At 48.0% G+C, this 25,118-nt stretch overlaps 7 protein-coding genes across 7 annotated transcripts; 2 read left to right on the forward strand and 5 right to left on the reverse strand.

Moving 5' to 3' along the window:
* Nucleotides 1-717: 717 nt before the first annotated feature.
* On the reverse strand, nucleotides 718-5,107 carry EV420DRAFT_1554158 (uncharacterized protein). The gene is made up of 10 exons (XM_060473598.1): nucleotides 4,751-5,107; nucleotides 4,574-4,704; nucleotides 3,506-4,517; nucleotides 3,436-3,453; nucleotides 3,359-3,377; nucleotides 2,915-3,305; nucleotides 2,642-2,863; nucleotides 2,042-2,587; nucleotides 1,289-1,988; nucleotides 718-1,237 (listed from the first exon to the last, which is right to left on the reverse strand). The coding sequence occupies exons 1-10, from the start codon at nucleotides 5,057-5,059 to the stop codon at nucleotides 974-976; spliced, it is 3,612 nt and encodes a 1,203-aa protein (XP_060329046.1). The 5' UTR covers nucleotides 5,060-5,107; the 3' UTR covers nucleotides 718-973.
* Nucleotides 5,108-5,381: 274 nt separating this feature from the next.
* On the reverse strand, nucleotides 5,382-6,558 carry EV420DRAFT_1272463 (kinase-like protein; the record flags this gene model as incomplete). Its single annotated transcript, XM_060467698.1, has 2 exons — nucleotides 5,382-6,451; nucleotides 6,510-6,558. The coding sequence occupies 2 exons, from the start codon at nucleotides 6,556-6,558 to the stop codon at nucleotides 5,382-5,384; spliced, it is 1,119 nt and encodes a 372-aa protein (XP_060329047.1).
* A 572-nt stretch (nucleotides 6,559-7,130) lies between these two features.
* EV420DRAFT_1272637 (glyoxal oxidase) lies at nucleotides 7,131-9,586 on the reverse strand (the record flags this gene model as incomplete). Its single annotated transcript, XM_060467710.1, has 11 exons — nucleotides 7,131-7,517; nucleotides 7,570-7,838; nucleotides 7,889-8,068; nucleotides 8,121-8,296; nucleotides 8,347-8,702; nucleotides 8,753-8,783; nucleotides 8,833-8,919; nucleotides 8,978-9,105; nucleotides 9,161-9,222; nucleotides 9,281-9,371; nucleotides 9,425-9,586. 11 exons carry the CDS (start codon nucleotides 9,584-9,586, stop codon nucleotides 7,131-7,133), a joined length of 1,929 nt encoding a protein of 642 aa, XP_060329048.1.
* An 839-nt stretch (nucleotides 9,587-10,425) lies between these two features.
* EV420DRAFT_1693619 (uncharacterized protein) lies at nucleotides 10,426-11,976 on the forward strand (the record flags this gene model as incomplete). Its single annotated transcript, XM_060479383.1, has 8 exons — nucleotides 10,426-10,476; nucleotides 10,539-10,601; nucleotides 10,666-10,743; nucleotides 10,801-10,906; nucleotides 10,959-11,005; nucleotides 11,055-11,213; nucleotides 11,274-11,509; nucleotides 11,561-11,976. Coding segments are annotated over 8 exons (1,092 nt in total), but the record flags the coding sequence as incomplete, so codon positions are not given.
* Nucleotides 11,977-15,293, reverse strand: EV420DRAFT_576343 (uncharacterized protein). Its single transcript, XM_060482645.1, has 4 exons — nucleotides 14,540-15,293; nucleotides 13,710-14,489; nucleotides 13,003-13,652; nucleotides 11,977-12,956 (listed from the first exon to the last, which is right to left on the reverse strand). Exons 1-4 carry the CDS (start codon nucleotides 15,191-15,193, stop codon nucleotides 12,041-12,043), a joined length of 3,000 nt encoding a protein of 999 aa, XP_060329050.1. The 5' UTR covers nucleotides 15,194-15,293; the 3' UTR covers nucleotides 11,977-12,040.
* Nucleotides 15,294-16,097: 804 nt separating this feature from the next.
* On the forward strand, nucleotides 16,098-19,259 carry EV420DRAFT_576475 (uncharacterized protein). The gene is made up of 11 exons (XM_060482646.1): nucleotides 16,098-16,419; nucleotides 16,474-16,604; nucleotides 16,661-16,684; nucleotides 16,733-17,597; nucleotides 17,650-17,667; nucleotides 17,727-17,745; nucleotides 17,801-18,179; nucleotides 18,227-18,448; nucleotides 18,502-18,851; nucleotides 18,901-19,128; nucleotides 19,180-19,259. The coding sequence occupies exons 1-10, from the start codon at nucleotides 16,144-16,146 to the stop codon at nucleotides 18,945-18,947; spliced, it is 2,331 nt and encodes a 776-aa protein (XP_060329051.1). The 5' UTR covers nucleotides 16,098-16,143; the 3' UTR covers nucleotides 18,948-19,128; nucleotides 19,180-19,259.
* Nucleotides 19,260-20,456: 1,197 nt separating this feature from the next.
* EV420DRAFT_1272687 (fungal-specific transcription factor domain-containing protein) lies at nucleotides 20,457-23,760 on the reverse strand (the record flags this gene model as incomplete). The annotated part of the gene is made up of 13 exons (XM_060467716.1): nucleotides 20,457-21,114; nucleotides 21,171-21,194; nucleotides 21,247-21,389; nucleotides 21,440-21,672; nucleotides 21,726-21,840; nucleotides 21,891-22,050; nucleotides 22,108-22,176; nucleotides 22,229-22,389; nucleotides 22,442-22,807; nucleotides 22,854-23,270; nucleotides 23,323-23,397; nucleotides 23,446-23,528; nucleotides 23,655-23,760. The coding sequence occupies 13 exons, from the start codon at nucleotides 23,758-23,760 to the stop codon at nucleotides 20,457-20,459; spliced, it is 2,610 nt and encodes an 869-aa protein (XP_060329052.1).
* Nucleotides 23,761-25,118: the final 1,358 nt, after the last annotated feature.

Below are 25,118 nucleotides of genomic sequence, written 5' to 3' on the forward strand. Positions count from 1 at the left end.
AAATTTCCGGACGCTTTCATTTGTCCGAAAACTAATTACGGAAACTACTCAGCCCCGGCAACCTCCGGAGGTTATCCATATCTAGTAGTAGTACGGGAGATTCTCCGGGACGGACTACTGTATAAGGGAATTCCGGTGAGGGAGATACGGTGGAACGATTTCTGAAATTAGTTTTTGTTCACCAGAAACGTTCCGGAAATTTCCTTATTTTTGGAGTGAGATAAAAAATATTTTTTCCTCCAGACCCTACCCAGACCCAATCTTTTGAATCCGCAGGCCATGGGGTTTCAGTTCCACCCTCATCGTCATCATGCAGTCATCAATGAATGGATCATTGGAGCCTATGACGATTCATAGCCACATAGCGTATATAAGGAGAGCCCAGTAGAAATGAAACCTACTTCAAAGACTGCCAGCATGTACGCTGTACGTACTCGCCCTTTACCTTCTATCTGGCGCTGAGGACTTATTCGTATAGACCACTGAAGTTCCTGTCTCCCAGGCCTGCTCAAACCCTCAGTGCGGTTGCACTGCGTGAGTGAAGTCATTTTTCTTCGGACGTTGAACTAATCGGATTGAGTAGTTGCACATGCACGCCAGGAGATTGTAAATGTACTGAATGCAAGCACTAAATATCTTGATACGAGCCTTAATTGTACATTAGTAGGAAAGGACGCCAAATTAGCTTTTGTGTTTGGAACTGCCTCGAAAATTCAGTACCTAATCTCGCATGGGAGTACAAAGAAGTGATTCATGTACGTAAGTATGGGTGTCTTTGCTAGAATATACATCGGCAGCGAATGTATCAAGAGGTATCAAGTATACACTGTCTTTCTCTCGGCGTCGGAGGGAGCATGGGATTCAGTGGTCAAATATAGAGGAAATTGTGGACTTTTCGAAAGAAACAGGAAAGCGAATGGTTAGAATAGTATTTTTTCGGTCGAACTAAGGTAACAAGAGATATCGCTCACTATTAGAAGAAGTCACTATGAGGCTTTTGCTTCTTGGCTGACGACGGTCCATGCTCCGAATCATCGAGAGGTCTCTTGCATCTGGCTGGGCTACTGGCTCCCTCCATGGACAACGGTGCATTATTAGGGTTCACCGAACCATTGAGAGCACCAAGAATCCATGGGAGATCCTCTCCAAGCACAGCCTTCTGAATTTCGGTGTCTCCCAGACTGTCGAGCAAACCCAAGCCTTGCTGTCTGTGTGCCAGCCATTCTGGTTTGGATATCTTATGTTGATTGAGTGTATCGAATCACATGTCTAAAACAAAACCGCTCACACGCAATATTAAGGGCCTAGTGCCTCTCACTGTGCCCCATTCGACGCTCCACTTCTTGGCTTCGAAGACCTGAAGCCTTTTCTCAACGTGAGCGCGGACGCGTTGAACGTCGTGAATGTCGAACGAGACTGTAGGACCGTTATGCAAGAAGTACTTGGTACGCTCACACTCGGAGCAGCCGCAGCCAAAGGTTGTAGCATCTGGAATTTCTGTCCCCGAAGGTTTCTTGCCAACAACTGTTGACACAAATAAGCGCGTAACCACAGAGAAGAAGGTTTTGATTGGCCCTTCTTTTATAGAGATGCCAAAACCGATTAACAAGGTACGGAGAGGACCGATAAGAGGGACGAGGACGCCAGTGAGATAGGGTTTAAGAAGCTGGGCTCGAGTGATGCCGGCAGAGGAAAGAAGCTGATCCAAGATGGCAGGGTAGGAATTTACGCCAACCCCAGAGTCAAAGCAGAATTTCAGTAACGCGATGGCTTTATTGACTGCCTCTTCGCTTGCAAGGTCCGCCAGGCTGGCGAAATCAAAATGCTCGATAACTGCACTTGCGCATGCCATGAGAACTTCGTCAAGATCTCGCCTAGCCGGAGCTGCGGCCTCTGGTGTAAGTAGGTTGGCATGCATATTAAGGGCTAGCCTCTTCAACGAAGCTTTCTTTTTTTCAGCCATATAGGCAATACCTTCAGCGTTCATGCTGCCAAGTCACGCATTAGCTGAAGCATAGGGAAAGGAGAACGTTCGCCTCACATTGACTTTAATGCAAGAACACCACCAGCTCGATTGAGAGAGATAGTTATAGTAGCCAAAATATCATCATTGAGGTGACTTTGTTTGATGCTCATCTCTGCAGCAGCCCGAAAGAATGGCGCCCAAGGATCATCTACGGCAGTACTATCGGGCTGTGAACGTAAGAACTCGTCCAGTTTCCCGGCAAGTTCGCTGTAATACTGCCAAGGCATAAGTTCTTTCACGTCATTTCTGTTTGCCCAAGACATCATTTGCTCGAGAATCGGGCCACAGTGTTGGGTATTACCGGTTTGGACACAGAGAGCCAAGACATCCATGACAAGGCTGACGTTCATTTTCGTGGCATGGGAGCAGCTGAGATCAAACTCCGTATCGTCGGGTTCTGCAAGAGCTGAGAATCTTTGGGCGACCAATTTCATGGTGTCAGAAATGAATGCCAGGAAGGCCTCTGAAGATGAGAACATATCCTCAGCAGACCATATGTTTTTTCCAAGATCCAGCCAAAATCTGACACACAGGTTTTGCTCTCTTAGCGAAGAAAGAACGCTGTATAAAGGTATAGATGAGCGTTGTTCGCAGAGGAAGCGGTATTGAGCTTACTGATCTCGGAAAAACCCGATGCCACGTTCCTTTGCTATCTCCACCAGCCAAGGAACTTCATCTCTATCCACTGGCTTCAATGACGACAGAATCGAGTCTCTCTTTTCTTGACATCCCTCGATCGCGGGAGTATCACCTTTGGTAATGGCGGCCTGCATCACTCCGCTAACGAGCCCGTAACTCAGGCGGCTAGTTTCCCAGGCAGTGATGATATCAACAAGCCTGCGCCAATTTTAGTCCAATCGATAATTAGCCAGAGGAAAGGATCGATACCATCTTTCCGCATTCACCCAGAAAAACTTGTTGTAAGCAGCCACGAAGTCTTGAACGCTGATGTGACCAGCTACGTCTGTCATGACCGCCAATTCACGTACGACTCTTGAAAAGAGCTCAATGTCATTCCACCTGATCGCGCATCGGGTAAGGACACTGGCAGCCCGATTCAATTGTTCGTTTTTGGCACTTGGGTCGTCATCCGCAGGCTGATCTGACTCGTCTGAGTCCTCCCCACACCACTCCATCAGAAATTCAACTGCGGCAGTCTCTGCAGCATTGGGATTGTCGGAATTCGATATTTGAAGGCGATGATAGGCATACTCGAATCTGTCTCCGACGCCCCTTCTGACCCATTTTTGGCAAATAAGAAGAATGGTTGCGTTCCATTCTATCGAAAGTTCGGTTTAAATGGGGGCCAGTAAATCGGAGGGTACCACTGACTTTGATTTACATATCCTGCCTGTCGTGGAGGGATCATTCAATAAGCTTTCCGATATTCACTTTAAGCAACGGCTTACAAGAAAGTCATCTTCATCCTGTAGGAGAGTCAGAAGGTATGTAGTTCCACTGGTCAATTGAAGGACTTACCGCGTATGAGTCAAACTCTTTAACGTCTGGTTCACCGCGGTCTTCATTCTCCCAGAAGTGGTCATCTCTGTAACCATGATCATACTCAGGATAGCCTTGTCCATACCCTGCATCGTGAATGATATCTGACGTTTGGAGGTCGAGATTTTTGATTGTTACAGGCATGCCATCTAGGTCGACCATTTGCTTTATCTCGATTCCCCGATAAAAGTAAGCGTCCTCGGTAAAGTCCGCCTCGTTGTCATCCTTGTGTCGTTCAATAAAGCTGAATATCTCCGCCTCGGAACTGAAGCGCGGTTTCTGGTAGGACATATCCCATCTATTCCGAGTTCGGGTTGCTTCCCAATCAACTTCGTCTTCGTCTTCCTCATCACCTTCACCTTCACCGTCGTCGTCGTCACTCTCGTCATCCTCCGAATCGTAACGGCCTTGGATGTAATTGTACTCGCTTCTTTCATGCACGATGTTCGCAACGAGGAGCTTTAATCCTAGGACATCAGCAACAGGCCGTATGCAGGATAATAAAACTTCATCGGGGCCTATTAATGATGAGCCATTAAACGAACTCGACGGTTGGTATTTGTGAGACAGGTTGATGGACACGACTCCAGGAGGATCATTTTGGGGGCTTAGCGTGTCCCGAAGCCTTGCTACAGCCCTTTTAGGGTCGAAAATGGGCTGCACCTCAGATCTTTGGGGGGCAATTATCCGATAGGACAGAGATACTCGGTATCCCGTTTGTATCGGAGCAACGGCTTTAACGTATCCACAACGAACGCCAAGAACAGTGGTGGATTGTTCACTCTGCTCCGACCATTTCGTGAGTTTTTCGGGGTAAGAAGGCATTGTGGGATATGCAACAGTCACATCGCCACCAGTGAATTGGGAAGGGAGGGAAATTTCGATGGACCCCAGCTGGGTTATCCGTGTAGACCTTGGAAGAAAGAAGGAATGTCGAAGTTGGCTGCCTTCTGACTGCAATGAACTGATACAACTGGCATTCTCAGCCGTTCTGACAAAAGCAAGATTATTAGCAGTGTTCCACCGGTAGATTCTACAAAGACATACGAGGAACTTTGAGACTGTATGGTCATCTTGTCGAGTTCACATCTGCAAAGGTCGAGACCCAGTCGCTCGCACGCTTCAACTAGCACAGTTTTCTGGACCCACTGCTCCCAAACAGGATTATGAAGTTCAATCTAGACAGCATCAAAACTTCGGATATTGTAGCAGAAATCTACCTACTAATTCTTTGCCAAAGTCCCTGCAGGTTGAACTGTCCTTGGATTGGCGAAACGCCATCAGAGCGCGAGCATTTTCATTGTTCAGAGGAAATCCAACAGGACCAAATCCTTTGATAGTTATACATGGGTTGGGTGCATCCATTCCGTAAGTTTGGAAGTAAACCATGGCGCCTCGAATATTGAGGTTTTCATCTAAGATATCTCTGACTTGATCCAATACACGGCTCTCATCATCCGTATCAGATTCTTCTTCAGAACGCAAATCCCAGTCATTTTGTATAGATGACTGGGATGATTCGTCGTCAGACATTGGAGATGGGCACCGTCGTCGCTCAGCGTAATGGCTGTAAAGTAAAGACCCTGAAAACTTTCTTCAAATGGAAATTACCGATTTGACAGTCTGAGAGGTGTTCGTCATTAATACTACTGTACAGTTATCTGGTAGGAATACACATGAATCCCGAATTATTACGATATCTTTGTATGTAGGTGCTATTGTGATGCGAAAAAAAGGTCAAGATATATGTCAAATACACGGCAATATGATGGTAGTACATCCTCGAGGGTATCAATTGGCTGCGCCAAATCCAAAAGTCCAGATTGAAACGTACTTTTATGTCGAGGACCGGACCTCAAACACTTGGTTGGTTTTGATAGCATTCGAACATATCTGTCTTCACCAATCTCCGCCGGGAATCATTCCACTTGCGGAGATATTCCCTCGCCCTCTCTTCGAAAACCTCGCAGCCCTGGAAAAAGTCCTTGGGAATGAAATCCTTTCGCTGTTCCCAAGGCTTGATGTCAACGTGCTCGCAGCGATCTAAGCACACGAGTATGATCCCAAAACTATATGCATCGGCCAGCAGCGCGTCTTGACATTCGCCTCTAAGAATCTCCGGCGCACAGAACGGACGCGTACCAGGATGTATCTGCTCAATTTTTCTAGACGAAAGGAGTGGAGTCTGACTGGACTGTCGGCGTACGAGATGAGCGAATGGATCGACGGGTTCGTCGTCCGGGGATGTATATATCGAGTCTGCAGACACAGAACGACCGAAATCGAGGAGTTTGACTGTATTCGCAGGAACCGTGACTTGGATGTTAAGCAGTGAAAGGTCGCCGTGACTCAGGCCAAATGAGTGGAGATGTGTTAGGCCGTCAAGTAACTGGTCGTGGTAATCGATCTTGGCCTCCCTCGTCAGCACTGGGCGAGCAGTAACAACATCATATAGTGTCCGCCCATCGATGTACTCCAGCACCATGCCCACGTTCTCGAGCGCCCCCAGAAAAGCACATATATTCCGATGCCGCGTCACCGTAGTGTATACACGCAGCTCCGCCAAGAACTGTATTGTGACGTCGGACGCGTTGGACTGCATCTCCCCATTTATCTCTAGCTGGATGACATCGGGCTTCTTGACGACACACTTGAAGAGCACTGAGGCTGAGCCTTGGGCGACTGGCGAGAGGTTGACGGTGGGGTTAGGTGGAGCCGAATATGCTGTCGGCGTTGGGAAAGAGAAGATGGATGTTGGGTGGCGGGGCGGGTTGTAGATAGGCGGTGAAGGAGGCGGCGTGGGTGGTCTGTGCGGTTCTGATGGATCAAGTTGCTGGTAATCAAGGCCGTCGACCACTGTCTCCTCCGACGAGAACGAGTTAATGGACGGGGCAGCATTATCGTCTTGCTGGTTGTCCAACTCCACTAAAAAGCGGCAACCCATATTAGAACAATTCTCTTTGGCAAGAGCAAAGCAACACACCCATCCACCAGTTTTTCTTTGACGTCAGAGTAACCCGCTTGACGTGCATCGTTGACGGTGGGCCTAACAGTCGTGGCTGCAATGTGTCAGATATACTGAGTGCCCTCTTCATGGTTGGACGCAGATTTTGCTGCATTGCCGCAACGTGCGGTGGAAATGAGATGCGACAGTGATGGCTGTCGTGACGAACGTTTTCACAAGGCAACAAGGCGGTGATTGCCGTTTATGGCATGCTACTCCACCACTCCTGGCGGCGTTAGCGGCGTTTGCGATTCGGCTTGGCCTACTTGGCTTTCTTCAAAGCAACAGGCCAAGCCAAATTGCAACCGTCTTTCTCCGATCAAGGCAGCGAGATTTGTACATTATTTTGTATTTGATCCAGTGAGCTCAGTGGTAAGTCATCAACTTTGAAACACAAACGAACGAATGAAGTACTTTTGAATAGTCCGAGGCGGTATAGTCTACAATTTTATACGTGAGGATAGATTTAGCAATAAGCAAGTCCCGTATAGATACAAAACCGTCCATCATAATGAGCGTAACAAAGAATGCGTCAATGATCCGAAAGCGAGGTGAAATCTAATGCACGAAAGAAAATAACAAGAAGGATGTAATTCACAATCACAACCCTAAAACGAAAGACGCGAAGATAACGAAAAGAACAGTCCAAGAAGTATAGATTTTGTTTGAGAAACCAGCACTTTTGTCATTGCTGTTGTTATTGTTTGAGTTGCTTCCACCTGAAGAACCGCTGACGTCCGAAGCCCGAAGAACGCTGGATCCTGGAAGATTGGCAGAGGAGTCAACGGTTTGCTTCTCGACTTTTCCCGAGCCAACCATGACCTGGACACCAACAGAGGGAACGCCGTTGATGACAACAAACAGCAGAGCAGGTCCAGGAACAAGAACCGCCGGGTTGGGAGGCAGTTGGTTAACATGCAGAATGGCAGTGTTGTTCTCGTATCCAGTATAACTGGTCTGGAGCTCAACATAACGTTGACCCATGTTCTATTTGGAAACAATAAATATCTAGATGATTGCCTTATCAAAACAAACTCACCATCGAATGCGTTGAAAATCCCGTGCGAATGACTACAACCTTGGCCGTCTGCACATTCTGGACGTTGCCGAAAAGATCAGCTGAATCCAGAGTGATATCGAAGTATGGTCCTCCATATGACAATTGCTTCAGGATACCATGAGGCTCCGGACGACGTTGGTTGTAGTACGATGGGTAGAACTTCTCGACCCGATACTCCGTAGGGTACGTAATGCCCACACCCACATTGTAATCAGAGTTAGGATTCGATCCCGCGACGAATACGGAGCCTGATAAATGAACGTCAGTCAAAGGTCAGATGCGATCCGTGGTACCGTACCATCGGGAAGAAGAGTCGCAGACGAATGATACATCCGCGGAACCGTGCTGGGCGAGAGACCCTGGCTTGACCAGCGGGATCCCTTCGGGGCAGAGGGATCATAGATGATTGGCTGCAGAACAGGTTTGTCTGCGTATGACTGCCCTATAGCCCAAGTGTCATTGCCATATCCAGCAGTGCCTGGCAACTGTTGAGTAAAACCAAGTCCTAAACAGGCCTTGAATAACCTTACCAAGGTTCGCGCCGTTAAGGCACAGGATCCGCCCGTCTGGCAAGAAAATGAGGTTCGCCATTGAACGTCCTTCGGGAAGAGGATCGTCTTGGGAGTAGGATCCTGACGAGTCTGGGGTAATGGTGACGCAAGACGTGGACGTCGGGTTGGCCGCAATGTTCCAAGTGGGAACCCATCTGGATGAGCAGTGAGAGACAAGCAAGGAAAAGTGAGACATAATACATACTGATTGGGCTGAAGGTTGGTTCCACCGCAAAACAAGATAGTAGCCGTCCAGTTATTGGCGGGAGTCATAGGCAACATGATAGTGCCAGCACTGGCGGGGTATGTTCGCACGGCATCTGGTATAGGGTCAAGGGGTGTCTCCTCGTAAGTGTGGTAATCTATAAGGGAAGTATTCCAGTTCGACTGTATGAAAAGCTTTCCGGAAGGAAGAAGCCACGTGAGGGGGTACAAGTTGGTGGGAAGCGTTGTCTGAAGGATGTTTGAAGGAATAGGATCTCCTTTGGTAGGGAAGAACTCGTAGGTAGGGTTGTCTTGCCCAGCATCGTTCACGTATCCCCCATTTTTACACCCACCGAGCTATAAGACGTCTGGTCAGATCATTGCGAATGGCGAAGAGTGCAACATACGATGATAAGCGATCCATCTTCTAGCGTTTCTCTGTGAAAACACGTCAGATCTTGTTGGAAACATCCGAGAAAGAACGTACACAGTGGGATACCATCTTTGAGTTGTCATATCTCCAAATACACGCCAATCGCAAGAGTTATCATCGCAGGGATTCAACAACCGGAGGCTGGGGAGCAGATTAGATTTACCCGGGAGTTCACAGATAAAAAGACTATGAAACATACGATTGTCTGCCATCCGGATCGTCATAGGGAGCACCTCCGGTCTGACTTAGAGCTGCGGCGCCGCCATAAGTGACGGCCTGGTTTCCCCCGACGTTAAGCCATGTTCCATCGCCCATAACGTTCCCACCCTACCCGAAACCATGTAAATTGATTGTTCGCACGGCAAAGTATTTCATTGCTTACCGCACAGAATGAGTTCGTCACGATGTCCATGGGTTTCGCGTTGTTGGCGGCGACACCATACTCTGAACATGATGTTAGAGGCATGTCGGACATGTTAAAACAGCCCGAATGATGGCTCACCGACTGCCCATGCTGGATGCCCATTGACTTGACCGGGGTTGTTTTCTACCTTGTCTACAATGTATACCTTGTCCTCCGTTCCCAAGAAAAGCTGACGATTCGCTTGTTACATGATTACAACTTGGAATTCACAAAGAAACTAACCTGTTGAGCGCTAACTAAACTTTCGCCAACGATCTGGAATTGGCCCACAGGTCCAGTTTGGAAAGGCTGTCCAGGAGCCGTCGCCGTACTTTGCAAGAATGCGACATCAGCAAGCACCGACAAAACGCACAGGGGAGCAACAAAGTCCAATAAAACGCCCATTGATTTAGGAGCGGAGGGGCAGGGTATGAATGAAGAAGTGGGTAAAAGCAAAGGGCTAAGACGGGAGAAACAATTTGTACTCCCAATGTTTTAAGGACCACCCTCGAGCCAAGCTGTTTTTGTCTGAGGGTCGGCGATCACATGAATAGACACAAGTAAGAATGCACTACTGGAAACCATGATGAAACAGTAGGCAGAGACGATCGACTAATTGGGGCGCTAGCGGGGATGCACTGGCCGTGCAGTGCATGAATTGACCGACTGAACCATTCATATTAATCCCTCAGCAAGTGCTCTAGGACACATGGAAATATCGTACCTTCCTTCCGTATACCATGTTGTTTACTGATTGGAGGTCCAATATAAGCGGCATCAGTACGGCAACCCGTGCGCACCACCGGGTTGTTGCCGCGGGAACAAAGTTCTAATTCTGATCGAGTTGGTGCAACGCCTGAGTCTTATTCAAGTTATTGACTCAGCCGTGCAATGCACGAGAGACAGTTGGAACCGGTCAGTCTCGCCCTTCACCGGCTTCATCATGGGGGGAAAGTTCAGGAATATCAACACAGCCACCATCATACCCCTGGAATTCAATTTGGCGCTTATTTATCAATTTATTACTCTTCAATTGGGCCTTCTTTCTGATTATCGACTAGCGCCTGTACGTCAAGATGAAAGGCGGTGTAATTCCGAGCTGCTGTAGCAGGCGTTATTCGTCTCTTCTTGAGCCCTCCCTTCCCTCCCAAGTTTTTACCTGAGCACCGATTATTCCCGTAATGTCTTTGTCTTCAACCTCCCAAGGCATAATATGTACTCCCGAGGAAAGTGCAAGATAGACTTCTGATAATTCGCTCCACTGTTTGACTCGCGGAGAAAGCATAGGCTTGACGGTGAGACATGCTCCCATTTCGCCTTGGTGAAAGCAGGCCCATGAGTCACCGCCTCCACCTAGATTGTCGCAGAGAGTGGCTTTGTCTCACTTTTTGCTGTCCTCTTCGTGTTTGGGATTATCTTTGTACGTTACTTCCGCTCATTTTGTATTGCGTATGCTGATATTTTGGGATGCCCACTTTTTTCAGCGAAATGCACTCCATCATGTCCGGAAGAAAGCCGTAAAAGACTGGGATTTTCTCCAGGAACCTGTGGATGTATTTATGGTGGGTTTGGAACGCTGACGGAATGAACGGGCTTTGAGTTTAACAAAACGGACTTAGCTCTCTTTATTTTTTGCGGATCTCGTACAAGCCCTTGGTGCCGTTCTCGATATTAAATGGATAAACGAGGGGAAAGTGGAAACAGGTCCTTTCTGCACCACTCAAGGTCGGCCATTCAATATTGACAGCACATGACGCGTCGTTGATACCTATTGCAGGTATCATACAACAATTAGGAGAAACGGGGGTAGCCATCACCACCCTAGTGAGCAAGGCTAGCTCACACTCCGGTATACAAAGCTCACTAAGAATAGATCATCGCGCTCTACACCTTTATCGTCGTATGGTGGCGTAAAGGCATGAATGCTATTCTCATCTCCAAGCTCGTCGTTCTTACAGTATGGGCCTTCATCATTATCATGATAGTCGTTGGAAACACGACTCAAGGTCCGGATTACGAGGAACCAACACCAGTAAAATCTTCCCTATGATCACCCTCCTTTTTATTCTCACACGCGACTCTTTCTTTCCAGTACTGGTGCTGGATAGGCGAACACCACACAGCTCTCCGAATCATAGGCGAATACGTCTGGTTCTGGTTAACCTTGGGGGTATCGATCTTGGTATACATCCCTCTATTCCTTTGGAGCCGGGGCAACATCGCCTTTGACGACAGGTCCTGGTGGAAATTTACCTTCCATAGTCGGCCCGATGAGCCTGAAAGCGAGGAAGAAAAGGCCCGCAGGCGAAACTCCCTCAACCTGATCGCGTCAGCCCTCTATCATATACCCCTTGAACTTTCTAGCTCATCCTCCATCAGGTACCCCGTGGTCTACTCAATCCTCGTCCTCCCTTTAAGTGTGGTCCGCTGGATCACGTTCAATGGCAAGAATCAGCTCGGCTCCGCACCCAACTTAATAGTGATCTCGATTTATGGCTTGAGCGGCATGATGAACGTCATTCTTCTTTTGGTGACTCGGCCTAATTCGGTGCTATTTGGGAGGACGGGTCGTGCGGGACGTGGTCGTGTTTCTTCACCGCGAGGATGGATCGGCCCTCAAGCACATGCAAAGCAGGATGGTGCAGAAGAGAGCAGTCAGTCAGGACGAGATGATGAATCACAAATGGGAAGGCTACCATCCATCGATGTTGAAAGTATCCCTTCACGTTAACCGTTAAATACCATCACCATGTTTTCTTCTTAATATATACCCCGCACTTCCCAAGTGGCTACAAATTACAGATGTCCTTAAAATACACATTGTACATTTATTGTCTACTTTCATAAATTTATCTGCACTCAACCCCTTCTCTTCCTCCTCCGCTCGGTCTTCGTACCTCTCCCCTTCGCAATTCCAGTTGCTTTCTCCTTCTCCTCCTTGATCCTCCGATCCATCTCTTCCTGCTCCTCATCCAAGAGCCCCACAGCAGAGATGTGATCATACATCTCAACCTCTTCGACCGCATTCTTGTCTTCCACTCCCCAGCCATCATTCCAAGCGTCGTCGAAAATTGGTACACCACCACCACCGTCCTCGACGTCTTCCTGATCAGGGTCCATAGGATACATGCTCGTAGCTGCCGTGGATAGAGAGAGGGCATTAGAATCCTCATCTCCACGAGACGCACTACTATCGTCGCGCGCCCCGTCATCGCTCGGCGCTTGGAAGACAAAGTCTTCCTCTTCTTCATCAAATTCTAAGGGTACTGACATACTCAACCCCTCATCTTCATCGTTCTTCCTCGGTCGTCTCTTACCGCTCCTTCGTCGGGCTACCATCATCTCCCTCCTCAGCCTCCCAAGACTTTCACTCACACCTCGAATTGGGATCGAAGTCATACGGCTGGATCCATGCCCATGCCCGTTGGGCAACATAGGCAGAACCGTTCCAACGCCTCTCAATCGTTCACTGAACTCGTCACCTTGAAGCAGTGCCGATGCAAGAGGTTCGTCAAAAGAAAATGACCGCCTTGAAGCCGACGAAGAGGCCTCGATGAATGCTTCGCCGCCTATATTTGACGTTGAATAGGCGCTAACCTGCACCTGCTTACGCACTTCAATGTTGACACCAGGAATATCCAGCTGAAAACGGCGGATGAGAGCGTGATAGTCCTCGCCCAGCGTATGGAAGGTAAATTGATGTGATAAATATATAGATCTCGGAAGAATCTGACGCGATTTCGAGTTTGTCGAAAGTTCGGCCTGGGACAGAAAACTGTGGACTGTTAGCATCGGCTACCACTAAGAAGTGTGAAACATACTCGGATTGGACTCTGGTCGTAGCCCCTTCATCCTCAAAGGTCTTCTTGACTTCATCCCAATCCTTTCGTCTCCTTAGATCCCAGGTAGCAACAACAGTCTCTTTATTCGCAACGAGCTCACTCTCACCCTTCTCTTCTGCGTTATTGACGGTCATGTCCGGAGAAATGCCGCTTCCCGCGCCACTGGAAAGTCGTCTTCCTCGTTGTCTCGGCGAGACGCCATTTCCACCGATAGCAAGACTAAGAGGTAGTGAGACGCTCGTCATTCCTCCTATTGACCCCGAGTCCATGACGTCGCGAACGCCACCAGATCCAAGTAGCCATCGCCTGAGCTGTAGTAGTCCATCAGCGGCATCGAATACAAGCAGGTCTTGAAAGTTCTTCATAGGCTGCCGTGGGTACCCTTGAGCATGCCGAGGGGAACCAGAGTCTGATGGAGATGAAGACGGAATAGGTAATAACGCTGGCTGAGGAGATGGAATGGGTAGGAGTGATGAAGGAAGAGTTTGACGGGGAAAGGCCAGAAACTGGAACACCGGAGGCGGTATAGGCGGAGAAGTGGGTTCATTAGCGCTTGTTGTGCTACTGACGTGAATGTTCGATGTTGGTCTTATTCGGATGATTGGCGCTAGCTCTATAGAGAGAGGTTGCTAAGAAGATAAATGAAAATGAAGTGAATTCAGTGTTGGAAGAGTAAGACGACATACCAAGCTCTCAGGATTTCTAACGCGTCCACACATATGACTCTCCAAATCAGGTGCGCCTCCATATGGATTAACAGCGAAAATGTGAATAGTGCGCTTACGAGTGCTGATAGCTATCCAGCGCCCGTCCGTAGACCATTCCACATTGTCCACAATCGCTGATGTCCGTCCACGACGGAGGTCATAAACATGTTGAGTTGGGACAGAAGATATACCACTCGGAGCAGGTCTAAGCCGGTGAACGCGGCTCACCTGCCCATCCTTCGAAACTGACAACAAAGAACAGCCATCAGGAGAAAATGATAAACAAGAGATTGACGAATGCTTAAATGCGGGAAATCGTGCTAGTGGCGCAGCAGCCTGTAGGTCCAAAACCGTAACATAGTAGCCTGTTTCAGTGCGTGTCTGATCATCTTGGCGCAACGTATCGGTATCGCTGCCTCCTGAAGCTGCTGGCGCACTTCGAGAGACAGGTTTGGCGTCCCCACCAAGCTTGTTCAATGCAGCCGAGTAGGCCAGTCCACCAAGCGACTTCATGCCGCTGATGACGGACTTGGCAGTGGTTGCGATTGGCTTGGGGGGAGTAACAGACACATTGTTGATCGCGGTCGCGGAAGAGGGTGGTAGAGAGGCATACGCGAGGAGACGGCGTGATAGGGTATAGATAGGGTGAGGCGCGGAGGCAGTATGAGTGAATGGAACGAGTGATGAAGAAGGAATGGTGTGTACAGTAGAAAACGTGGAAGCAGTGAGGACTTGTAATGTAGGGGGATTTGTTGTGGACTAAAATACGGTGAGGCTTGATACATGGGAAAACAAAGGACATGACTCACTATTACAATATACTCATGGCTGGCAGAGAAGCTATGGGCAGGAACAGCCAGTGGAATCCGTTGAACAACCTGATGTGAAGAAAGCGAGTATACAAGAAAGTTGGAGTCTTTGGTGAGGACACCGATAGCGAACTGGCCGGGTAAAACCGCTGCGTAGGTGACCACATCGTCAAAATGATTAAGATTGAGCACTTCGACAGCGGAATTAAGCCTTGTGCAATCCCATATCTGAAAGCCCGATGAATAACCAAGAAGGAGCAGACGGCGGGATCCTAGCGAATCCCACCTGGACCAATAAATGGTATCTGCTCCGGTGGTGTTCTTCTGCATTGACTGGGCCAGCCCAGACGCCAGCGGTTCATCAAAAATGCTTGATGCCTGGCTGGTGGACGTGATGACCGGACGAGACACGAGGGGAGGGGAAGGCACTGCGGCTGGGATTGGAATAGAAGAAGGAACGTAGTTGCGCACGGTTCTAGAGAACGATTCGAGCATTGTCAGCTCCCGGGAGAATACTGGCGACCTGGTATGGCCGGTATTCTGTATGTCGTCGTGGGCGTCGTCGAGAATGTCAATGGGGTCTTGGTCGTTAGATTGGTGAGATTGGTGAGATATATTGTTTCTGCGTGCATTTCGATTATTCTTGGGGGGCATTAAAATTATATGAAGCGAAAACGATGGACGGTAGCCTTGCAAGCAAATCCAAGGCTGAAAGGGTGGTATTCCGATTGTGAGACTGTCGGCGATGGTGGCAGTCTGGAACAAGGGGGGATAACGGTGCATACCATATATATATCTATCACGTGATGCTCTGGCTACCATGATGGTACGCGTGCGAACTTGAACAGAAACTGCTTTGTTCAGATTCCACTTGGAATCTACTTCCAACGATGGCTTTGAACAGTAGACCTGGAACCCTCTTTCTCTCCCGTAGCAGGGGACGTATTCTGACCAAAATTGAAGATACTTTTGGACCAAGGGTTACCGGGCCGTCAAGCCGGTCCACTAAAGCAAACCCCGACCACGCCATAGAACCTTTTTGACTCATTCTCTAATGATCACGGAGCGTATTAATCTTGTTCGAACCTCGAAACTGTTGGCGATGGCTGGGGCGGGGCCATGGGTGACCTAGCGAAAAGAGTTGTTCACCATGTTCAGAATCAACCCAAAAGTTGCGGTGCTTGTCCTGATGGACAGGAGCAACTTGTTGGAGTATCCGACGCCGGGATCTTCAGTTATCAGGAAGGATGTATTGTTCTCCTCCTCAACTTTCTTTATTATATCTCCCTGCTTCTACTCGTGTATACAGCATGTAGACAAATAAGTAGATCAACGACAATGGCTCTTGCTGAAATCCGGGTTAGCACTGGAGAATTACCGCTCATTCTAACACAACTACACTGTCCTTGATACTGCCAATAAGTCTTGTGAGTGAATGCGGACGTACATATCATCTGTGATTTTGAACATTAGTGCAGTCACTGAGAGCGCGTTTTAAGCTTGAAGTACGATTTCGTCACGTGACAAACGTGATGTCGCCGTTTGTTTTTCAGAATCTCCAGATTCCACCCACTGAAGTCCGCTTTCAACGATAGTTTCGAGACATGTCTCCCGAAAGACGCGAAAACCGCTCTGCTCCCATTAACAGACGTATTTTGGTCGACATTGAAGACACTCTGGACAATGACCTGAATATCCATGATGTACCATTTACATACTCTCGGGAGTATGGTCTGGATCCACCAAATCCATTTGTCCAGCTACAGGATTTCGGAGCAATTGGTCTTCCTTTGAGCGAAAGAGATGCGCAAGCCTTCATCTCGTTCAGCGAGAAAGACGCGTCTCAGCCAACGAACTTGTGGGAGTTTTCGGCCTGTGATGCAAGTTGAATTCAACTTCCTGTCGTCATCGTTTGTGTTAATCTTTTTTGGCAGGTTCACTTTATGAATCCCAAATGGGGCCAGTGGGTGAAGAACACGGTAGCTAAGGATGTCCGTCACGTCTTAGGGCTTCCTCCATGTGAATGTGAATTTGGCAAAATGTCGTTACAATCAGCTGGGTCAGCGTAAGTGATCCCTCCATTTTCCACTAATTACGACAAACATGGATCATTTCGTATAGAGCACGACCCCCGCAAGATTCCAGGTCACTACCTATTTTCTCCCATTTTCCGCCTACTGATCGCCTATGCAGGCAATTGAAAGCATCTGAAGATCGACCAGTGTTCGGTACGATCGAAATACTCCTACCATCTTCGTTTATAGGTGGAGACGTTACCATCGCGTATCCCGCCATTCCCTATGAACGGACGACCACAACAGAGGAAAGCTGTTTTAGCACCTTCGTTCTTGGCTTCCGAGCGGGCGCTGTAGAGACAATCGCGCCTCTGCAGTCTGGCTACCGATTATCTCTAACGTATTATCTGGTTCATTCTGGCAACGACTCGCAGCTGCAGACGTCTTTCGACCTCGCTGCCGCGAAGGAAAAACTTCGCAGTATTCTCAGTACATGGAAAACGGATGCTTCGTCTCCCAATGTGATACCGATAAAACTCGTTCACAAGTATACAGCAGGCTCTTCCTTCAGTTCCATGTCTTTACGCCATCCAGACGACGTGCTATTGTTGTGTCTTCAATCCATTACCGCAGACCTCCATCTGCCAATGTTCATCGTTCATGTCGAACACTATAGGGTCTCTTTTCTCAGTATTGACGGAGACCACTCCGATATCAAAGACGAGGAAGATACGCTTCGTGAAACACGTGGATATTATAGGTCATACGATGAATTGATGAGATTTTTGGAGCTGTACGGTGACGAAGATGAGTACCGCGTTGGCAACGTAAAACCGAACGGCGGATACCGTTATGGAGGAATGGTAATCAAACAGATTGTTGACATGGAAGGCATGCCAGTGACTGTTCATAACCTGGATTTTCCTGCCCAAAGTATAATCCACGATGCTTATGACGTCCGGTATAACTCGTTCTACGATGACCCGGAAATGGATCGCACTGTGCGAGGAAAACCTGACTTCGAAGACCTAGATGTTGAATATGTGCGCATAAAATTCTTGTAGTTATTCGGAGTTGCTGATACTTCATTCTCAGAACCACAAAGATCTAGTGGTGAGCACATTTTTCTTTAATAGGCCTTAGTTCCTCATGGCTTGTTGCTGCTTGTACAGACTGGAGATTATCTTGAAGGTACGGCGGTACCTGCACTTAGTACGAGCTTCTAATGACGACGGTGCCCCTTCAGTCTGGAAGGACACTCTCCTCGTGCTCTGCGGAGATCCTCCTTCGTGGACGGTCACAGTTGGAGATGTCTTTGATTACGCTTGTGACCATCTGGAATTGTCGCAGAGTCCCAAGGCCGGCACTAATGAAAATAAGTTGGTCGAAGCATTGCTGGAGTGCTGCAAAAAGCCTCAGTCTCTCAAGAGACCGATGGCGGACAAGGAGGCAAAGCTTAAAAGAGCAGCAATGTTACTTGTGGATATTGCCTCCAGATGGAATGATGTTGGCCTCTTCGACAAAACTGTTGAAGCATACGATATCAGGAGAAAAATCGATCGCATTGGAAGTCAAGGATTTGTGACTGCGTATAATACATTTCCTTGGATGAGTGTAAAGGCTTTGTATGTGTCTTACTTCCTTGAGAATCGCGAGTATTGATATTCCCTAGTTTCAGTGATGCCATCATCCAAGGAGAATCTAATCCCTATCGAACCGATGTTCTCAGAACGTTGAAGCAGGCTGCCGAGGCTAAAGCAGATTTCGAAGTCGTCAGATGGTGCCAAGAAATCGAAGAAACAATCTATTTTAACCTCAAGCCAGTCGACGAAACGCAAGTCAGCTGGCTGGTGGATCTAGCCAAAGAACGTGGCGTGTCATTTTTCAGAAATCGGTAAGAATCGATTCAGTTAATGTTGAAAGTACCATATTGCTGACAAATTACAGTTTTTTCGAACGATTTAAATCGGATAAAAATCTCCCAGTGCGCTTTTGGCTCTCCCTATCACAGAACCTTATACAAAGCCAACATGCGTTCGGCCCGCTTGCACGAGAAACATCTGATGCTCTGATATCAGAGCTTACCGCTTTGGCTGTTCAAAGCCTGCCTGCGTTTCCTTTAAAGGAAATTGTAGTTCCTCCTGAAGAGAAATGGCATGTGTTCGAGATTCCAGCTGATAGTGATAGTGATTCTGCTGAAGATGTGTATGAAGTAGCACCCGAGTACGAGATGGACATTGATCTCATCATGGACATCATCGGACTATGCGTTCGGTCGAATAACTCAAAGCATTGCGGTATTTACTTCGATGCACTTCATGGTGCTTCGCGTGACGCAGAGAGTAGCGGGCAGAAATACCCTCCTTGGTATTTTTATCGGAGTTTGGCTCTGAAGATCGACGTCCTCTTGACTTCGGCAACAAATGTGGACACTTGCAACGACCCATGGACTTCTTTCTTCCAAGCTGCAGCACAGGTGCTGGTTTTTCATAGTCCTCTGACAGCGGATTCGGACTTGGATCTGCTTACTATGACCATCGCACGAGCAGGCGGTGTCATGACGTTAGAAGAAATGTATGTCACCTTCAGTCACTCAAAGTTATTTCACCTAATGTAGATATTCAGACTAACTCCACAAGTCCTCGTTGATTTGGCAAAGAAGGATCTGCCTTCCTTCAAGGGACTCGTGATTCATCTATATTCAAACCTATTACCAGCCCCATCAGCTCCCGTATCCCGCCAAAGCCTCGCCAGTATCATCTTTTCCTGCGTACAGACCGTCATTGAAAATGCTCCCATCTCCACCGTCAGGAAGGTCGAGAAACTACTGAAATTCTGTTTTCGCGTGGGCATTGGGAGGCAGATCTATCCATTTGTTCTGGATCGAATTCTCGCTCAAGGCACGGTGAATGATCCCGAGGGGAACACATATCTCAAGGATGTTCTCGTTCCAATGATCCTACATCTACGATCTATTTTGACTGACTACGGCATCTCGCTGATGGAACAGCCGTGCAAGGTGTTCTGCTTGACAGTAATGCAACGGTATACTTCCATCGTAGTGGGAAAGAAACCACCACATACCATCCCCACCGAGCTCATAAACTTTGGCTGTGGGTGCAATTATTGCGATGATGCTAAAGCCTTTTTCAAGAACGGCGTCCAGCTCACGCACCATCTTTGCGCTGTGGCGAAGGTTCGTGCTCATGTAGAGGAAAAACTCGTAACTCAGCGAGTTCGCATTGAGGCAGCTGGTGTCGATTGGTACACCATGAGGACCGGCTCTCCTCACTCGTTGGTTGTGAGTACATTCTCATGCTACTCGAACGTGAGGCTTAATTGCCACCTTGGTTACATAGATAACAAAACCCAAAAGTATGTCACTGTACCCAGCTTGGGAAATCAACAGCCAACGCGGTGTCGAGCTGCTCACTGCAATGGGTGATGAGAAAACTCAAAAAGTCATCCTTGGCGAGCACTACCTATGGATCCGTGATATCTTGCATGGAGACCCGGAGACCTCGGTTCCGCTGCCCATAGAAGGCTTTCTTTCGAAACTTCTAACTACGTCTGGCAATAAGAGGGTCTTTGATGATGATATTGATTCAGAGGATGGGTCGAAAAAGAAAAAGATAAAGCTTGAGGAATAAGCTGACGCGTCTCGAATTTATTCCACGATCTCTATCAATGTTGTACAATATTATTTACACCCATACGATTAGTCAAAAGATATCGTTCGTAAAGCACACCAGATAATGTCGCCTCCCACCTCCCACGGATAAACAAATTTCAATATCCAGATCCGTTGTGAGTCAATTCACTAACGTTAGTAAGGTATTTTCCCCACTCATCCAACCTGTAAATCATGGAAACCGTCAGCCTTGCATCAGTCAGAACTGATTTCAGCAAGTTACGCACTCAAATCCGGTCGGCCACATAGCCAAAGTTTCGGCATCGGTGAGAGGTTGCGAAAACCCGTCCGTCATGCCCACATGTTGCTGCCCGCCGGGCATCATTACCATAGGATCAGGTATGCTATCCACAGGCGGATGGATAACATGGTGATACTGTGCTTGGTCATAAAAACCATCATTGAGAGGTGCAACATCATATGCACCAAACATTTGCTGGGAAGCCGACGGATCCTGACCGTGTATAGGCTGATGATGGCTATTTGATGTTTGATTCGAATCAAACCAATAGGCATCCGAGAAAGACTGAGCCGCGGCGGACAGGCTAGAGGACGATGAGGAAGGCTCGCTCATAGTGAAAGGCGTGTACACCGAATTCGAGTATTGTTGAATCTGAGCGACAGTAGATGAGTGTGTATAAACCTCATCAGGCGACATTATAAAGTCTTGCTGATATGTTGTCGATACGCGCCGGTTACTTATGATGGGCCGAATCCCGGGATTGGCCGCATCAATGTCGGAATAGTCGGTCGGTGGAGATCCCACGGACATCGGACTGTCAGAATCGCGTTCCCGCTTGTTTGAGGGAGATGCGGCTTGGTGAGGGAGAGGTAGTTCACCAACAGAGGCTAGCTCGTAAAGGATGTCCCTGTATTTTCAATAAGCGTCCCTGCGGCCATGTTTTTGATCAGGGTAAACACGTACCATAGTCGACCTGCGAAGGGCAATCTGCACTATACTGTGAACTCGCTAGCAGAGTAAGAACATAGAAACGACGTACTGCTTCTCAAATATTTGCAAGGTCTTCATGCACTTCTGAACGTCACTCAGCTCCTTTTTCTCGTCGAATGATATTCCTGCCAGTGATCGTCTCCCACTCCAGATATTCAGGAGTAGAACAATTGCAGCACTGAAGATAGACATCTAGAAGGAATTAATTCGATGGAAATGTCGTATTTAAGTAGACAGCTTACAGCGCAATGGTACATTGGACTCTCTGGTCTACGAAGTTGACAGTCCAGAATGTGACTGATCGAACGAGCCGCATTGGTGCAGATGGCAAGAGAGGGAAAAGCAAGGGGCGATGACTTTCCCGGCGAAGGAATGAAGGGTCTATGAATGAGTATCTGGAGGTGGTAATATGAGCAGTAGAGGAAGACTGATTGGTTGAAAAAAATCTGATTTTCGCGATGAGGATCCCAACGAACTACGGAAAACGGTCAGTCGACCCCGATTCCTGCAACCGCGGACAAAACGTACTATGGTCAGGCACGGAATCAACCCATTTGTTAAGGAACGAATCTAATTCGGCGACAAGGTCTTGCTTCCATTTCCCCACGAACACGAATAGAGTTTTCGATCTGTTGAGAGAATACTGGGCGGTGACGTGAACAGACGATAGCTTGGAAACGACATAGGACATACGATCGTACGAAGGCACAAAGCGAGGATTCTGTTCAGAGCTAGGTAGGATATGAAAAAGGACACGAGCGACGGCTTATCCGGAGGTTGCACGAACGCCTGTTCTGGGTCAGGATGTTCCCAATGTTCATCGTCGCAATCAACGGGGAACTCCGCGTCGATACTATGGAAGTCAAGATTAGACGGAGAAGTAGGAAGTACGTAAGGGCGCTATACACACTCTTCATCTTGTATAGCACATGGACGACCTAACGCTAGACTTATCAGTCTATCCAGGGAGACAATAACCCTATCTCTCATGTGAGATCGATCCAACATGAAAAGCGGAAACAATAACGAACCAAAAGGCCCGTTTCAGTAGCTCTTCCTCGGCGTTGCGTGGTTGACCCGGCCTGCTATGTCTTCTATGTGCACCGAGGTCTTGGGCCATGCGAATACCGGTCCCTACCAACGTCCAAGAAGTGTGTGGCGCAGCACATCCTTGCACGTAGAACACAGACAGCTGGTGGCCGCAATAAATAACAGGTTTCTATTTGAATGAAGGCATCACTCACTGCGCATTTTTGCAGGTCATACAGGTTTGGCGGTCGCAACAACGACATATGAACTCGATGTACTTGGATAAACCATTTCCAACCGTTCAAATGCCGTGTTTTCGACTCCGTATCGGAGTCATCGGCCCTTACGCGAGGATCGTCAGAGTAGCGTGAACCGACAGCGCACACCAGGAGGACAAGTGCTCCAAACTCGCTGTCCGTATGATGTAATCCAGCTGCCAGAGATCGTTCAAAAGTCGGTCGGTGAAGCAGAGGCCAGAACACGTTTTGGTTAAGGAAGTATAGTTGAACGAGGTAATTAAGGAAGTCGGGCTCTGGGAAAGAGTAGTTAGCAGGTTGCAGATCGATATCGTCGTAATTCAGCTGAAGCGCATGAGAAACAGGATGGTAAGGATTGTGAGGCGCCTACCGAACGTATATTATTAGACCAAAATTCGGCACGCCTGCTGCTCATGATTTTGAACTGGTCCTTAAGGTTGGTGATGTCTCCTTCGTCCAGCTCTCGCCTAAACTCAAAGGCTGTGTGTGCCAGAGCAGGACCACTCGACTTGCCAAAAAATCGTACTTCAGAAGGTTCCATATCGAAGGATCTTAGCCTGTCCGTAAGGGCGACGTGTTGTATGTCCTCTTCGTCCGTTATGTGATCTTCAGAGAAATCGCTAGGCTGTATGCGTGGCGGCGCTATGGTCGACAGCGAGGGACTAGGAAAGGTAGCCATGTCTTGCGTGGTGTTCCGCTTGGAACCTGAAGCGTCAGCGGCTGGACTCCCCTTGGCAGCGCCGTCTGCATGCGTAAGCTCTTCGTCGATGTCGGCATTCGGCATAAACTAGAATTCATAGTGAGGGGGGATTCATCGGTAGAATCGAAAGGAAAAATACCTTGTGCAACAGTAACTCCATCTTGGCCAATTTATTCTCTAGAGTTTCAATATAACCCTTCGGGTGCCTACGTTTCTAGATACGCATGATGAGCACGGAAGCAAACGCAATGGAGGCGCATACCTTAGACGCCTCGACATAGGTACACTCTAGGCTATATGAGGTACAATTGGTGCACTTGACATCCGGCATGCGTCCTCCTTCACCTGTACAACAAGATGAGCATGTCAAGATCGACGATCGGATAGTCTACTAGCTAGGATCTTACATTTTACTGCGGGAGCCAACCGTCAATTTGTTACTTCTGTCAAAGCATATCATCAAGAACGTACTTTTCTTGCGCCTGCAGACGTCGCATGCCCTCTGCATCTTCCTCCGTTTGGCTACGGGAGATGCGTCTTCGACTTCGTTCTGGTGCTCGTCGTTGCTGGAAGACATGTTGGACTGGAGAAGTGAACGTGAGATCCTCGTGTATGCGCTTATATGTTCGTAAACCCGGTATTCATGCAACAAAATACCAATTCCAGGGGATGTCGATCCACTTTTGCAAATTGAGGAGAAATCTTGTTTTGCTGTGAAAATCAGAAGAGCAGGCTTGGATGAACAAGATTAAATCTCGTAGGCTATCCTGTATCACTGCGCGTTGGCTTTTTTTATGAAAATATAAGAAATACAAGGTCACACGAACTGAACCCAAGGACGAATTTGGACAACTGGTGCAACTAAGCAGTCAAGAACAGAGATCGGCAGTGTCGGCAGACAGCCACAGTTGCTATTTCTGTCCACGGCTCCTAAATACGACTTTGATCCGCGAGCAGTGCGCACCGCCTATGTGCGAATCCGACGCGTCGTGCCACACGATCTCATTCATGAATCTTTTCTGTGCAGAAAAAAATCGGCGGTGTTTCGAGCAAAGAAAAGATAATTCCGCTCTACAAATGTTGGTTTCTACTGGCGAAATCGATCTTTGGGGAAAACCGACACGAAGGTCTACAACAGAAGGAGCGGCCGTCGCGCGAAATTGTCAATTACTAAGTTAGTAGATACCGTGATCGCTTAGTGGCTTGCTTTGTCAACCTGCGGTGAAGTAGGAAATCAATTAGCCAAGATCAATTGACGAAGCATACGCCGCCCAGCCGTGACGAAGAACGCTTGGCCTCAGTGTCAAGTATCAGAGAAGCTGGGCGGATGTACATGTTATTCGTCTTGAAAGACAACCACGATCTAGAGAATATTGTTTCCGGAATTCTTGTCTTCTTCCGCCGGACTTGACTGAGAATCTCGAAGCCGTTTAAGATGCGCAGGGGCACGTACCTTTCAGAAACATCAGCACGGACTAGCACGGACTACTACGGTGCTGCGCGTGGTTTCCCAATCAAACGTTTCAAAGGTTTGATTGCACCCTTGGCGATAAGATGAAAGGAGTAGGTAAGGATTTACACGTTTTAACTTTGCCCATTCAATGCTGTGAACCAATTGAGTATATATCAAACAGCGAACACTCGGAGAATGTCTGGCCTCCAATCCAAATGTACACTGCCTGAATCTCTGATGAAAATCAGACAAGATAGCGACAAGCGCCGTGCGAATAGAGCAACATTATATCGAAACCTAGACAGAGTATTAGTGAGCTTTTCCCAGGTCCTGGTAAGCAATGTAATCTCCATCCGTTTCAGTGAGCTCTCACCTCATCGGGAGAAACGGACGGATCTACGTGAGCGGAGATTGAAAACAGAGATCTGCATGTTTTCGCACTCCGTCCACATGGTACGGTCCGATTCCCCGGTGCCGCGAAA

Source organism: Desarmillaria tabescens (assembly GCF_030435595.1).
Source record: "Desarmillaria tabescens strain CCBAS 213 chromosome Unknown EV420scaffold_25, whole genome shotgun sequence".
Taxonomy (NCBI): domain Eukaryota; kingdom Fungi; phylum Basidiomycota; class Agaricomycetes; order Agaricales; family Physalacriaceae; genus Desarmillaria; species Desarmillaria tabescens.